This window comes from Meriones unguiculatus, chromosome 6 (assembly GCF_030254825.1).
Source record: "Meriones unguiculatus strain TT.TT164.6M chromosome 6, Bangor_MerUng_6.1, whole genome shotgun sequence".
NCBI classification, from domain to species: domain Eukaryota; kingdom Metazoa; phylum Chordata; class Mammalia; order Rodentia; family Muridae; genus Meriones; species Meriones unguiculatus.
In genome coordinates this window covers 16,145,197-16,158,975 of record NC_083354.1, presented here as the reverse complement: position 1 = coordinate 16,158,975, position 13,779 = coordinate 16,145,197, and the positions used below count along the sequence as shown (strand labels likewise).

The window sequence follows — 13,779 nt, the reverse complement described above, 5'->3', positions numbered from 1 at the left end:
GCAGAAATTCCGAGGCAGGCGCTGAAGCAGAAGCCATGGAGAAATGCTTCCTGGCTTGCTCCGCGACTTGCTCAGGCTGCTTTGTTATACCACCCTGTAGGCATTGCCCAAGTAAGACGAAGCTCTCCCACGTCAATCCTTAAACAAGAAAATGCCCCACAGTCTTGCCTGCCGGTCAATCTTTTTTGTTTGTTTGTTTGTGTCTCAAGACAGGGTTTCTCGGTGTAGTCCTGGCTGTCCCGGAACTCACTCTGTATGTAGACCAGGCTGACTTTGAACTCAAAGATCTACCTGCCTCTGCCTCGGGAGTGCTGGGATTAAAGGCGTGCACCACCACCACCCGGCTCCTACTGGCCGGTCTTATGGAGGCATATTCTCAGTTAGGATCCATCTTCTCGGACGTGTCTAGATTTGTGTCAAATTGACACCAAGCAATCAGCACAGTTAATAAGGGGATGCACTGGGAGGCACATTCTCCCCGAGTTGGTCTAATATCCTGGTAAGAACGCCTAGCTCTGGCCTTTGGTTTTGGTGGTTAGGGGGGTAAACCCAACGCCCATGCCCACCAGGCAAGCGCTAGTCCTTCAAAGTCTGGACATAATAAGGATGGCATAGAGCCCACGAGAAAGAAGTGTCTGAATTGTATGAGTAGTCATTGAAGGAAAAAAGCAGGACTAGGGATATTAGAATCGATTCGACACGTGGGGCATGAACTAACCACCTAGTCCTATTCCCTGAGGAGACACAGGTGGCACTCACTTTATCAAGGCGACAGGGAAAGCAGAGGGAGGGAGCAGCCCAGAGCAGCTCCCTGAATGTCCTCTGCAGGGCAAGACCAGCAACGGTAAACATTTTCAAGAGATCGAGATCATATTAAAAATGATCGGGCTCTGGCCATTGACATGGCTCAGGTGGTAAAAGCTCTTGTCTGATCACTTGAGTCTGGTCCCTGGCCTCACAGAAAGGTGGCAGGAGAGAACTGGCTCTATTCAGTTGTCCTCTGTCCTCCCCCCCCCACAGGTGTACCATGGCAGGTGTGCAACCCCCCTCAATAAAACATGTTTTTTTTAATTAAGAAAAATGCCAGGTTGTGGTAGCATATGACTTTAGTCCCAGCACTCAGGAGGCAGAGACAGAATCTCTTGAGTTCAAGGTCAGCCTGGTCTACAGAGTGAGTTCCAGGATAGTCAAGGCTACACAGAGAGACCCTGTTTTGACACACACACAAAATAATAATAATAAAGACAATGATGGATTCTGAGGGAACAGAGCTCTGTGGACAACCCTACAGGTGATAAGTTGGCTAAACCATGCTATGGTGTGCCTGATAGGTGGCTCCGTCACCCAAAGGGTAGCAGTTGGTTGGACTCATCATGGTAAGTTGGTGACTCACTCACCGATTGTGTTTCCTGTCCTCACACTGTCAGGTAGTGTTGAGTTAGTTCCTGGTGTGGCGAACAGAAGGCGTGTCTTCCAAGACCTGCAGTGAGGGTCCAGTTATGCTGGAATCTATGACTATCTACCCAACCTTGAGCTTCCAACGCTGTGCCCTAGCACACAAAGAGTTCCTAGAGTGAGGGATGTAGTTCAGTTGGTAGGGTGTTTGCCTAACATCCATAAAGCCTTGGGTTCAATTCCTTGAACCACTGGGTATAGTGGTACATGCCTATAATCTTAGAACTCAGTGGTGGAGACAGGGGGATTAGAAGTTTAAAGTTATCTCCAGCCACACGGTGAGTTATGGGCCAGCCTGGGAAACATGACACCGTGTCTCAAGAGAAAACACAGAAAGTTACTAGTGCTATACTGTAACTTGGGTCTTAAGGGTCTCCCACAGGCCCACTTGGTAAAACAGGGTCCCTATGGGCTCTGAGCAAAGACTCAGTCCCCAGGGCTGCGCCATTGTAAAGGCCTGGTTCCCAGCGTGGCACTCTCTGGATGCGGAGAAGCTTCTGGAAAGTGAGGTCTAGTGGTGTTCTTCAGATCTCTGGGGATGAGCCGCTCAGGGGGACTGTGGGGCACCCATCTCTTTCTCTCTTTTGCCTTTCTAACCATGACTTGAGTGGGTCAGCTCCACCATGCTTTCACACCATGTGTGCTTCTGTCGTGTGGGTCCAGCGGTGGAGCTATCCAACTGAGGGCAGAAACAACAGCTCTGTGACTCAAAGCCCAGCTTTCCTCTTCACAGTTACTGTGGGTGTTTGCTCTGCAGATGAAGAGCTGATGCCGGCTACAGTGAGGGATGACGGTTGGGCCACCGACAAAGACCAGCAAAGCAGGTGCTAAACTTGGGGGGGGGGCGTGTCCGGTGCTGACTATAAATGAACACCGAATGGCAAGCAAGCACAATTAATAATTTCATACCCTGGGGCTGAAAACCTGAGTCACCAATAGGCAACCACCCAGATCTGCTGAATGCTGGCCAAGGGTGGGGACACTTGGAATGGGTGGGCTAGAAGGGAGAGGAAGCCTATCAAAGCAGCCCTGAGACCGGTTTCTATGGACGATACGACAGCTCGTCCTCTGACCCCTGGCCTATTGAGTGCTGGAGCGGTAAAAGCTGACCATTACCTCATAGGCTCTGTGATCTACTGGACTAAGCAGGGGCCAGAACTGGGCGTATCAAATTTTTTCTTCCACTTCTCGCAGCCGTCAGCTCTGTGGAGGATTAGCCTGGAGCTGTTGGCTTCCACTGCTCAGCACTCTACTTTCTCTTTGCCCTTAGGCCTCCTTGCCTTTGCTAGTCAAGATGCCTGCACTTGGCTACTCAGCCATTCTCCGCACAGGCAAAACTGGAAACGTTAGGGAGCTCATCCTAGTCCAGGCAGGATGGAAACTAGCCGGCAATCACTCTTTCTGAAAAGGACAATTCTGAGGTATGTTCTAGATGGCGCTTCAAGTCCTCACCGAGAGTCCTGGCTCCGCTCTAGAATGCAAGCTGAGCGCCATATCTCAGAACCTTTGCAGCAAGGTTGCTCTCTGCCCTGCTTTAAGACTGCCCTGCTTTAAGGCACTCTCTTGCACCAAACACGCGAAGACAATCGTTTAGTTACTGGAGTCTGGGGGGACATCTCCATGGTCTGAAGGGTCTGCCAGTTTCTATAAACACACGTGCTACGTGAAGTTTAGATTACAGGTTTTCTCCACAAGTGCAGCTGGGATGCAGATGTGCAAGGTTGGCCCTGGCCTTTGGAAGTCAGTGTGAGGAAACCCAGGGTCTCCACCAGAGGGGAAGGTGCCTCAGAGAAAACTGAGACATTGTAACATTTGTGTTATAAGATAAGACCAAAAAGACAAAGGGCTTGGAGTCTGGGTCTAAATAAATAAATACAATAGCATCAGGAGGCTGGGGTGATGGCTTAGCGGTTTAGAATCCTTGCTGGTCTTGTTTGTTTGTTTTTTGAGACAGGGTTTTTCTGTGTAGCCCTGGCTGTCCTAGATTTGCTTTGTAGACGAGAGACTGCCCTCAACTCACAGAGATCTGCCTGTCTCTGCCTCCCTGAGTGCTAGGTCTACAAACGTGCACCACCTTGGCCAGCTCCCTGGCTGTTCTTGCAGAGGATCCAAAGTTGGTTTCTACCAGCCATGTTGCGTGGCCCACATCAGCCTGTAACTCAAGCTATAGGGGATCTGGTGGTCTTCTTCTAGCCTCTGCAGGCGCCAGTAAACGTGTGTGCACATACACATACAAATGTTTTTTTAAACTTTTTATTGATCCTTTTTGAGTTTCACAGCATGCACCCCAGTCCCACTCATCTTCCTGTTCTTTCGTATCTGCCCTTTGCCCTTGCAACCTCCCTCCCCAAAGAAAATTAAAAAAAAAAAAAAAAAAAAACAAGACAAAATAAAACAAAACAAAGCACAGAAAACATCTCACTGTGGAAGCCACAGTGTGTCCCACAGTGTACCCTTTGGTCCACACATCTTTACTTGCAAAGGTTCACTGCAATGAGTCATTGGTCTGGTTTAAGGCCTCTGGCTTCTGCTACACACCAATACTGGATCCTCATCTGGACTAATCTTGGTTATCCTGTTGTTGCCCTGTGTCATGGAGATCCTGTAGCTTTAGATCAGCAGGACCATTCCTTTTATGCACTCCAACAGTTCGTAGATGAGGTAGATTTTGGAGTGGGACAGCTCAAAGCCCTGGATCTAGGCCTGTGTGGTAGCTGAGTTGGTTAGCCTGCCAGTTCTACCTCACCCGCACTCTCCAGCACTGCCCTGACTGGCTCAGCCAATGCCACTGCTATCAGCAGGGGGTAGGGGCTGCTCTCCTGCTTTTACAACCTTGGGCTGGCTCACCCAACACACACACACACACACAGACACACACATACACAGACACACACACACACAGAGACACACTCACACACTCCAACTCATTTCACCAGGGCCAGCTCTACCCTGCTGTCAAGGTGAGCTGCAGGGCCAGCTCTCATGATTGCTGCACTTGGTGAGAGGCTGGGCCAGCTCTGTACAGCCCTTGGACATCGAAGTGGTCCTGGGCCAGGGACATCTGCAGAGTCTTTAGTGGTAGTATGTGTAAGCCACGGACGTTGACCCTGACCCCTGCAGCTGCATGACCACAGACCTAGACATGGCCCTCAGGGGCAGCACGGCCTGAGACCTCACCACGGCCCCAGGCTGGCTACTCACAACAGGCTCTACTCCTCTCCAGTCCCATCTGTCTTCGCAATGTTCAGACTGTTCTGTTTCTCTCTCTCCCGTCTGTCCACCACACACTCGGATATTCTAGTGGCTCCCACTGCAAGCAGACCACACAACTGGCAGGCCTCGGGGTGACCTCCTCTGTCTGTGCCCAAGCCAGCCTCCAGATGTCTATTGCGCGGTGGCGTGGCATTGTGCTGGACAGGTCTCTGGAAGTCTTCCTCCTCCCCCAGGATGCACGGCCGCAGGCAGGTGTCGGGGTGTCCTCTGCCTGCCTGTGCTGTGTGGTGTGCTAACAGGAAGGCCTCTGATGGTCTCTGCCCACCTGGACCATGTGTGTGCCTACACCCGCCAATGCTCTGTTGTGCCAGGCAGGTGTCTGGGAGTCTCCCTCACCTTCCACCCCTTAGCCACACATGCAGATATTAAAAAAAATAAAATAAAATCAGGAACAAACTGACATTAACTATAGAACTCAATAAGGTGGGGATAGGAGGATATGAAATTGAGAGACAGAGACAGACAGAGGGAGGGGGAGAGAGACTGATCCGTACTCAGGTACAGTTTCTATTATGTAGTGAAACTGGTGAAGGACGGAAGAGAGGGAGGCAGGAGAATGAACTGAAGGACACTGACCATATCCTTGGGAACTGAAAAGGTAATAACACCATTTCCAGAGAAAGGGAATAAGGGTGATGGGATTTTCAGATGCACTGGGTTTGCGTGTTCTTCATGATATTCTGAGAGAGCTAGCTAGTGCGAAGCACAGGCCTGGAGCATAGGAAATACACAGAAAACAGGTAGGGTTTGCTTTTCCATATTACTGTGAAAAAATATTCATGTGTGTTCATGTGTGTGCAGTACTCAGATAGAGGCCAGGAGACAGCTCCAGCGTCCTCATGAGGCATTCACTTGTTTTCTGGGACAGGGTCTCTCATTTGCCCACTGAGGAGGCTGAGGTGGCTAGAGCCCCAGGGCCATCCATCTCTACCTCCCCAGCACTGGATTACAATTCCTAACCTGCTTGTGTTGGGGGGATTGTGTCTGAACTCAGGTCCCCAGGCTTGAGCGCCACACTACCTCCTCAGCCTGCTGTGAGATTTCTTAATAATGATTTAGCGTACTGGGACTAGCCTGCCACCTTTCCCTCCTGCCAGGCCCAGACGGCCCAGGGCTTCCCCTGTTACTGCCCTCGTGGCAGTTCCCCTCTGTGGTCAGTTTTAGATCAGACCTTTGAACTTCCTGGTAGAGGAACGTAAGTTCAGGAGAAGGCTCGTATAGCCTGGATTCTGAGAACTAGGAGTCAGTGATGACACAATCAGGAGGCAGATATGGGTGGGGGTGGAGGTAGGGGGTGGGGTGGTGGAAGAGCCAGCTTTCCACCCTGATAAGAAGCCAGATAGATGGGTGTTCCTGAGGAGGGCCTTTCCCCCTGCCCATGCCCCTCCGGCTGAATGTCAGTGTAGGACAAAACTGTGCTCCCTGATCATTGTTGCAGCCATAGAAGAAAAAGAGGTCCGCCACTTCCTGTGCCAGCTTTACACAGTTTTTTTGCTGGCATAGCCCAGCACAGTAGCTGCCCACAAAGTGACAGTGTGGTGCTCATAATTCTGTCTCCAGGGAAGCCGGGAAGGATTTCTATCATCCCCAAAGGTGGAGGAGAAAGGCAGACAGCCAGCAGAGTAGGAGCCCTCAGAGGATGCTGGGTAAACCAATCAACAGCTATGTAAATTCAATGGAGTGAGCATAGTAAAATGCCAGGCTCTCTCCTCTCCACGGCCATGGCCATGCACAAGTTTCCTGCACTGAGATTTGAACCATTGAAAGATAAATATGGGCACATTAACATTTCAGGGTTCATTTGAGCAAAGGCTGGTTTACAAATTGGGTGACAGACATGGAAAAGGTTCAGAGAACGCCACCAGAGCGGACAGACTAGACAGTGGGCTTTTATAAACTGCGTAGGGCCAGCCTGGTCTACAGAATGAGAAACCCTGTCTCAGAGGGAAAAAAAGAAAACAAAAGAAAAATTACTTGAGGGCCAGCAAGATGGCTGAGAGGGCGGCACTTGCTGCCGAGCTTGCTGTTCTGAGCTCCATCCCTGGGACCCCCACTGTGGAAGGGGAGAACTGACTCCTGCAAGTTGTCCTCTGCCCTCCGTGCCCTTCACACTCACGCATTCACCCACGCAATCAGCCCACGCCAAAAGACAGAACTTGGTTGGCTTCAGCTAGGTGTCTGCATTAAATGGGAACTGAGACAGGACAGAAACACGGGGAAGACTGTGGGCAAAGGACTACTGAAGCCGCTTACGGCCCGACAATGGAGAATTCCAGCACAAGAGAACGGGCTCAGTGGACAAAACGCTTGTCTTGCAAGCGTGAAGGCCTCAGTTTGGTTCCCGTAATCCATGTAAAAAAATAATAATAAAAGCTGGGTGTGGCAGCATACGCTTTCCCTCCTGGGCACTGGGGAGAAGACAGATGAATTCTGGGGGTTGCTGTAAAGGGGGGAGAGGATAGGAGAAGGAGAGTTGTTAGACGGCACATCTGAGGTGAACCTATGGTCTCCACACACCGCCACCGCATACACGGGCACTCACTTAGCACACCACACACACACACACATACACACACACACACACACACACACACGAACACACAAAAGAAATCCAGCAGGAATACATTGCCTGAGGCTTTCCCACACCCCCCAGCTATAAACCTGCAGTTCACTATGAGTCTCACCAGAAACCCGAGTTACTGTAGAAGAACATGTCCCAACTCCTTGTGCAATCCCAGAGGCTCCTGATTTTATCTCTTATCTCACTGTACTCCTAGTCAGGGAACCTCTGGAGCCACCTGAGACTCTCACGCAACAGAAAGAGGAAAAGGCATCTCTTAGCAGCCCTTTGAGACGTAACTTGAGACCACCAGAATGATCTCTCTGTCGATCGCCTAGGCGCTTAAGCAGTTCTTTTTGAGAAGCCCACACCCATGCTCTTTTATCCTTTATTCTCTGTTCTTCTTTTTTTTTCCTCTTTTCCAGACAGGATTTCTCTGTGTCTCTCTGGCTGTCCTGCAACTTTCTCTGTAGACTAGGCTGACCCTTGAACTCCCAAGAGGTCCCCCTGCCTCTGCCTCCCAAGTGCTGGGATTAAAGGCATGAGCCACCATGGCCTGGCTTCTTTTTATTTTTGATTTTTGATGAACTCCACCTCTGCTTCATACAGGTTAGTCCTAAACTTGTTTTCTGTGCTATAGCCGAGGATCCGGTTTTGCCCTTGACAGCGTGAAGCCGCGTCTCCATCCCTGCTGCTGGGCTGACAGGGATGATTATGTGGAGAGGACCTATGTGGAGATGGCTGGAGTGTCTGATCGGGTACGATGATGTTTTATTTCCCCCGGTCTCCGATGGGCTTCGCTTCGCTTCCTAGGAAGGCAAGGTGCTGCAGCCTTCCCAGCCCATGGCTTGCACGGACACACACACACACACACACACACTCTCTCTCTCTCCACGAAAGTCCCCTAGAGCTGAGGACTACATAGCGAAACGGGGTTTTCAGTTGGCAGTAGCTTCCTCAACTTGAGGTTAGTTATTGGACCACCAGTTAACCACTTCTCTCTTTGAAGTTCCTTTTACTTTCAGGAGCCAGTTTCACAGGGCCCCTCCGAGCTCTCTGCTGGGGGAAGAGTTCGTCACTCCTGTTCGTCATCCGTGAGCAGCGCCAGGTTAATTCTGCCTTATGATTTTCATTTGCTGGAAAGAAAAGAACCATGGTTCGAATACTGGGATTTGGAATTCTCGAATGCTTCAGCTCATAATCTCATGGGGATTTCTCTAGGATCTCACGGCCAATTTCAAGCCGTGTGTTCTTTCGCCATTAAATATCAATACAGGTAAAGGAATTGATTTCTGATCTCGTTTGAAATAACATGAATGACCTAATTAAAATTAAATATGAGCAATATAGACACCCACATGTGTGGTGGCCCATGTTTTCAACCCCAGCTCTCAGGAAGCAGTGGCAGGCAGATCTCTGTGAGCGAATTCTAGGCCAGTTCATGCTACACAGTGAGACCTTGTCTTATTAAAAAAAAAAGTGCAATAAGATATGAGAAATTATTATTCTCAAAATAAGACACATTAAATATATTTCGATTTTCTGCTTTTTTTTTTTCCTTCTTCCTCCCCTTACGAGACAGGTCTCACTATGTAGCTTTGGCTGTCCTGAAACTCACTGTGTAGACCAAACTGTCCTCAAAATTAGAGATCCTCTGCGTTTGCCTCTTTTTTATTTTTCTGCCTTTGCCTCTTGAGTGCTGGGATTGAGGGCATGGACCACTGCGATCATCTTATTTTATGCTTAATGTCTTAGGACACAGATATGTGAGTTTATAAATCAAAAGAGCTAATTCTATAAATGTCTGTTTATGTACTTATTTGTGATGCTGGGTCTGGGTGTCTAACCTCGGCCTTGGACATGATAGGCCTCACTCGACCACTAATCTACACTGCTAGCCCCGTGATAGCGTTTAGATTTAAGTAAGACAACAACCTGACCATTCAGAAACACTCATATTTACTTGTCACATCTGTCCTAACACAAACGATAAAATGTGGCTCACGCATTAACAGATTTGTGACAGCTAATATGAATGAAATGGATTCCGCCGAAGTTCAGGGAAATATTACGTAAACAAACAATTGCTCCCACCTGTCAACATTTTAATTCAGAATTAGTTTAATTCTCTTGGGAAAAATTGAACTAGGATCCGTAAAACCAAAACATTTCTTTATTTTGTAGGTACGTGTGGAGGTCAGAGAATAATTTGCTGGATTCAAGTCTCTCTTTCCTCCATGTGGGTTTGGGGCGTCGGACTCCTGTTGTTAAGCTTGGTGCGGAGGGCCTTTACCTCCTTAGCTATCTCTGAAATCAGATTTTGAGAGTCTGTACATTCGCAATTTTTTTTTTTTTTCTTTTTGCCTCTAATGAAATACTCGGCATCGTTTTGCTCCGTAATCTAGGCTCAGGAGGGCGAGTCAGAGTAGGAGGCCGGCCGGGGAGACACAGCAAAGCCTGTCTCAAAAACATGGAGCAGCGGCTAGCTTCCCAGCCCCCACCCTTTCTTCAGTTACGGCGCCGACGCCCGGGGCTCGGCGAAGCAGGTCTGGAAGGCCAACTAAGCATGGTGGCTGGACACGAAGCAGACACCCCAGCCCGACTCAGGCCTGCGCAGTCCCTGCCGGGCCCCGAGGCGGTTTCTCCTCGCCAGGAGCACGCTTCCAAACGTGGATTTTGGCTGGGGCCGGGACGCCTAATCTCCCCAGGCGACAGCGGGCCCGGTGGCGGCGGGCTCCCGGGGCGACCTGTTGTTGTGCAGAAAACCGCAAGGTAGTTTCTCTGCGGAAGAGCCACGTCCCTCCCCCGCCTCCTCCGGGGGCCGCGGGCCCCCGCCGCCCGGCTCCCCGCCCCCGCGCGCGCGCGCCCCCGCCGCGGGCCCCCGCCACGCGCGCTCCGGAGGAGGCTCCCTTGTTCCCGGAGTCCCGCCACGCTCGCCGCGCCCCAGCCCCCCCCGGGCCGCGCGCAGCCGCGGACGCGCGCCCCGCCCCTTCCCGCCGCGCCCCCCGGCGTCCCCCCGCGCGCTCCCGGGGTGGGCCTCCTCCTCCGCCGCCGCCGCCGCCGCCGCAGCGCCGCCTCCTCCCCTTCCTCTCTCCCGCCGCTGCAGCCTGGGCGGGGCGGTGCGTCCAGCGTGAGCTCGGACATGGCAGCCGAAGAGGCGGAGGTGCCGGGGCTCCCGGAGGACGAGGTGCGGGGCGGCTGCGGGCCGCGCTGGGGGGACCCGTGGTGGCTCGGGGGAGCGGGGGTGGGGGGGCGGGCGGGCGGCCGGGGCCCGGGGCGGCTCGGCTGCGCGCCCCGGAGCGGGCCTCGCGGGGAGGGAGAGGCGGAACGCGGGCGCACGAGGCGCCTGCGGGAGCAGGTCCCCCCCCCCCTCGCCCCGCAGCTCGGGGCCCTCGGCCTCCCCGGCGGCCTCCGGGGGCCCAGGCCCGGGCCCGGGCGCGCGCTCCCTCTCCGGGGAGGGCGATGGCTGGGGTGGGGCGACCTCCCGGGACTCAGCATCCCGCTCCTGCTGCCGCGGGGAGCAGAGCGGACCCAGCCGCCTTTCCACCGTGGCCTCGCGGAGGCCAGGGTGGGAGCGCGGGGCGGTGGGCTTCCTTTGGGTCCGCGGCAAGTGGCAGGCGTGGGCAGCTCGCACTTTGTTTCGCGGCCTTTGTTAGTGTTTTGGTTTTTTTTAAAAAAAAAAAAAAAGAAAGAAAGAAAAAACGAAGGCGAAAGGAGCATAAAGGCTTGAAGGACCCCCCCCCCCCAGCTGTTGGCTTTGTAAACTGCAGCCCAAGGATTGGAGGCAGGCGAGGCCGTCTGTTACAGTCGAACAACTTAATCGCGACTCTGCCTCGCGCTCACGAAAAGTGAGGCCCTCTTGAGGAGAGCTTCGATGGAGCTGGCGGTTGTCCCCGATGGGTGGGGCATTCAAGACTTCGTGGTGCTCAACAGGGACCCTTTCAGAGCGTGTGCGTCTGTGTGTGCGTGCGTGCGTGCGTGTGTGTGTGTGTGTGTGTGACTGACTCGAATCCGCGAGTTCCTGTGCCTCCATCCAGCGGTCACATGTACCTTTTATCAGGATTGGACCCAGTTAGCTGGAAATTCCCAGCCCCCCGATCCCCAGTCCTTCCTCAGGTACCTCCAGACACTATTGTAATGGTGGATTCTTCTAGCAAGTTGGCGCCCTCCGTTGTTTTTTTTTCCCCCATTTCCCTGAGATCTTTTTGTTTATAAACAGTAGGCATAATCGTAGCAGGGTATTTTGAAAACGTTTTGTGTGTGTGTGTGTGTGTGTGTGTGTGTGTGTGTGTTGCGGTTAGAATTTTAATTTCTTCGGCGATCCTGACTTTTTTTTAAACATGGTGAAATGGAAGACATTAAGTGAAGTAAGCCAGGCCTAGAGCTAGGGTTCTTAAGATTTAAATCTAAAAAAATCTAAAAAAAAATTTGCTGTCCCAGAAGTTGTGAGTAGAACGGCTGGGGAAACGGCTCGTGGTTAAGAGCTTTTGTAAAGGGCCAGAGTTCGGAGCTCGGTACCCTGGCAGGGCAGCCCACCGCCTGTGATTTCAGCTCAAGATCCAGTGCCCTCTTCACTTGGACACGCACACATACACGACAAAGAGTACATCTTTATTTAAAAATTTGAGAGTGGTTTGGTGATTACTGGAGCTGGAAGAGCAGTAGGGGAGAGAGGCAGAGACAAAGGCCGATCAGTGGATAAACACACACAAACACACGAATATGTCTTAGAAGTTGAGAGTAGATTGGTGATTACTAGAGCTGGGAAGAGTAGAGGAGAGAGCCAAAGACAAAGGCCCTTCCGTGGTGCTAAGTCACAGTCAGGCGCAGTAGCTTCTGCTGGTCCCTGAATGTTTATAGACTTGAGAGGTTAAAGGGGAGCTGTGGAGAGGGCTCAGCATAAAGAGCACTCGCTGCCCTTACAGAGGGCCTGGGCTTGCTTTCCAGCACCCACATGGTGGTTTACATCCATCTGAAATGGTGCCCTCCTCTGACCTCTGTGGAAGTCAGGCATAGACGTGCCGTCCTCGGGTAATGCTCAGAATGCGGTGATGGGCAGGTTCTAGCTGCTCAGAACCAGCTAGGGTGACAGTCTGACTAGTCCCCGTTATTGTGTAGGACTCAGGAGCTCTCGCGGTGCTGCCGCCAGGGCTGGGATGCCTTTCTTATCTCTGCCTGCTGCATCAACACCAGTGTGGAGGACCTCTCGCTGGCCTCCTCCCCTAGCCTGGGGCCTTCTGTACTCTTGTACTCGCCTCTCCCAGATTTCTTTCCTCGCCTCCTTCCAACAGAGCCAGCCGATCACACACTGAATATTGGCTAAAGCTATCTTTCTTTCCCCGATCTTGTTTTCCTGATGGCCTTTTCCATCTGCCCAGCTGAAATAAAGCTCTGTAGGTTCTCGGCAGCAATGGGGGCTGGGAACTCCACCTTTGCAGTAAGGACTTCCTGAACTCACTGAGGGATTTGCACTTCTGAAGGTTTTATGGCCCAGGGCCCGTTACATTCCCGTGATAAAGGTCTAGGTGTGAGTTCCATGAGTCAGATTCTCTTCCTTTTTTCTGTGCCTGCTTTGTGTGCGTTAAGGAAGAGACTGAGGTAGGAAGACCGAGACAGGCAGCGACTGTGAGCATCTTCCACCACGGTGCTAATTGGGTTATTAATATTTGCTCAGCAGACGTTCATTAACTGTTCTGTGTGCATTGTGCCAAGCACCAGGGGTACAGAGAGGATAAAAGACTGCCAGCCTCCAAGGAGTTCACTGTCTGGTGAAAAAGACAGAAATGACTTGTTTTCTGGTGGTAGTTGGCAGCTCATCGCTGTCATTTGGCATTTATTTTCTGGTTTATCACAAAACCAAATGGGGCCTTGGAACACACGCGCACACACACACGCGCACACACACACACACACACACACACACGCTATTTAAAGAAGGAAACATGGCAGCTGTCATCTCTGAACTCACAGACTGGTCTGGGAGTAGGCAGCCCTCTGCTGTTGATTAAAAGTGGTTGGGCTGGGGGTGTGGCTTAGTAGGTGGAGTGTTTGCCTGGTGTGCCCAGAGCCGTGGACTGGATCCCCAGAACTGCATTCACCGCCATATGTGGAGCCCATGCTCTTAATTCCAGCCCCTGGGAGTCACGGGGCAGGAGGAGTTCTGTGAGTTTGAGGCCAGAATGGTTTCTATCGAAAGGTCCTGCCTGGAAAGCCAGGGCTGTGGAGAGAGACCTTGTCTCAGGGGAAAAAAAAAAAAAGAAAAAAATGAAAACCAAGGTCGTCTAGAGCAGAGCTGCGTCACGGCACACACCTGCAGTCTCAGCCCTGACCAGAGCTTCCCCGTGCGGGAGCTTCTATCTCCAAAAGAAGGAAATGGATTCTTCGGGGAGAAAAACGGATAGAAATGGCATGGAATGTGGAGAATTGTAGTTTAATATTACACAGTGATTAGGCACTGACTCACTGGATGGCCAGGACTATTAAAGCATGCC

The 13,779-nt window shown here is 51.8% G+C and overlaps 1 protein-coding gene across 2 annotated transcripts in view; it reads left to right on the top strand.

The window, feature by feature from the left end:
* Positions 1-10,066: 10,066 nt before the first annotated feature.
* Positions 10,067-13,779, top strand: part of Nedd4 (NEDD4 E3 ubiquitin protein ligase) — a 91,421-nt gene continuing 87,708 nt past the window's right edge. Inside the window, exon 1 of one of the 2 annotated variants that reach the window (XM_060384776.1) lies at positions 10,067-10,478. In XM_060384776.1, the coding sequence (XP_060240759.1) occupies positions 10,431-10,478 (48 nt within the window). In that variant the 5' untranslated portion in view covers positions 10,067-10,430. The remainder of the gene's footprint in view (positions 10,479-13,779) is intronic. The other variant, XM_060384775.1, reaches the window with a different exon arrangement.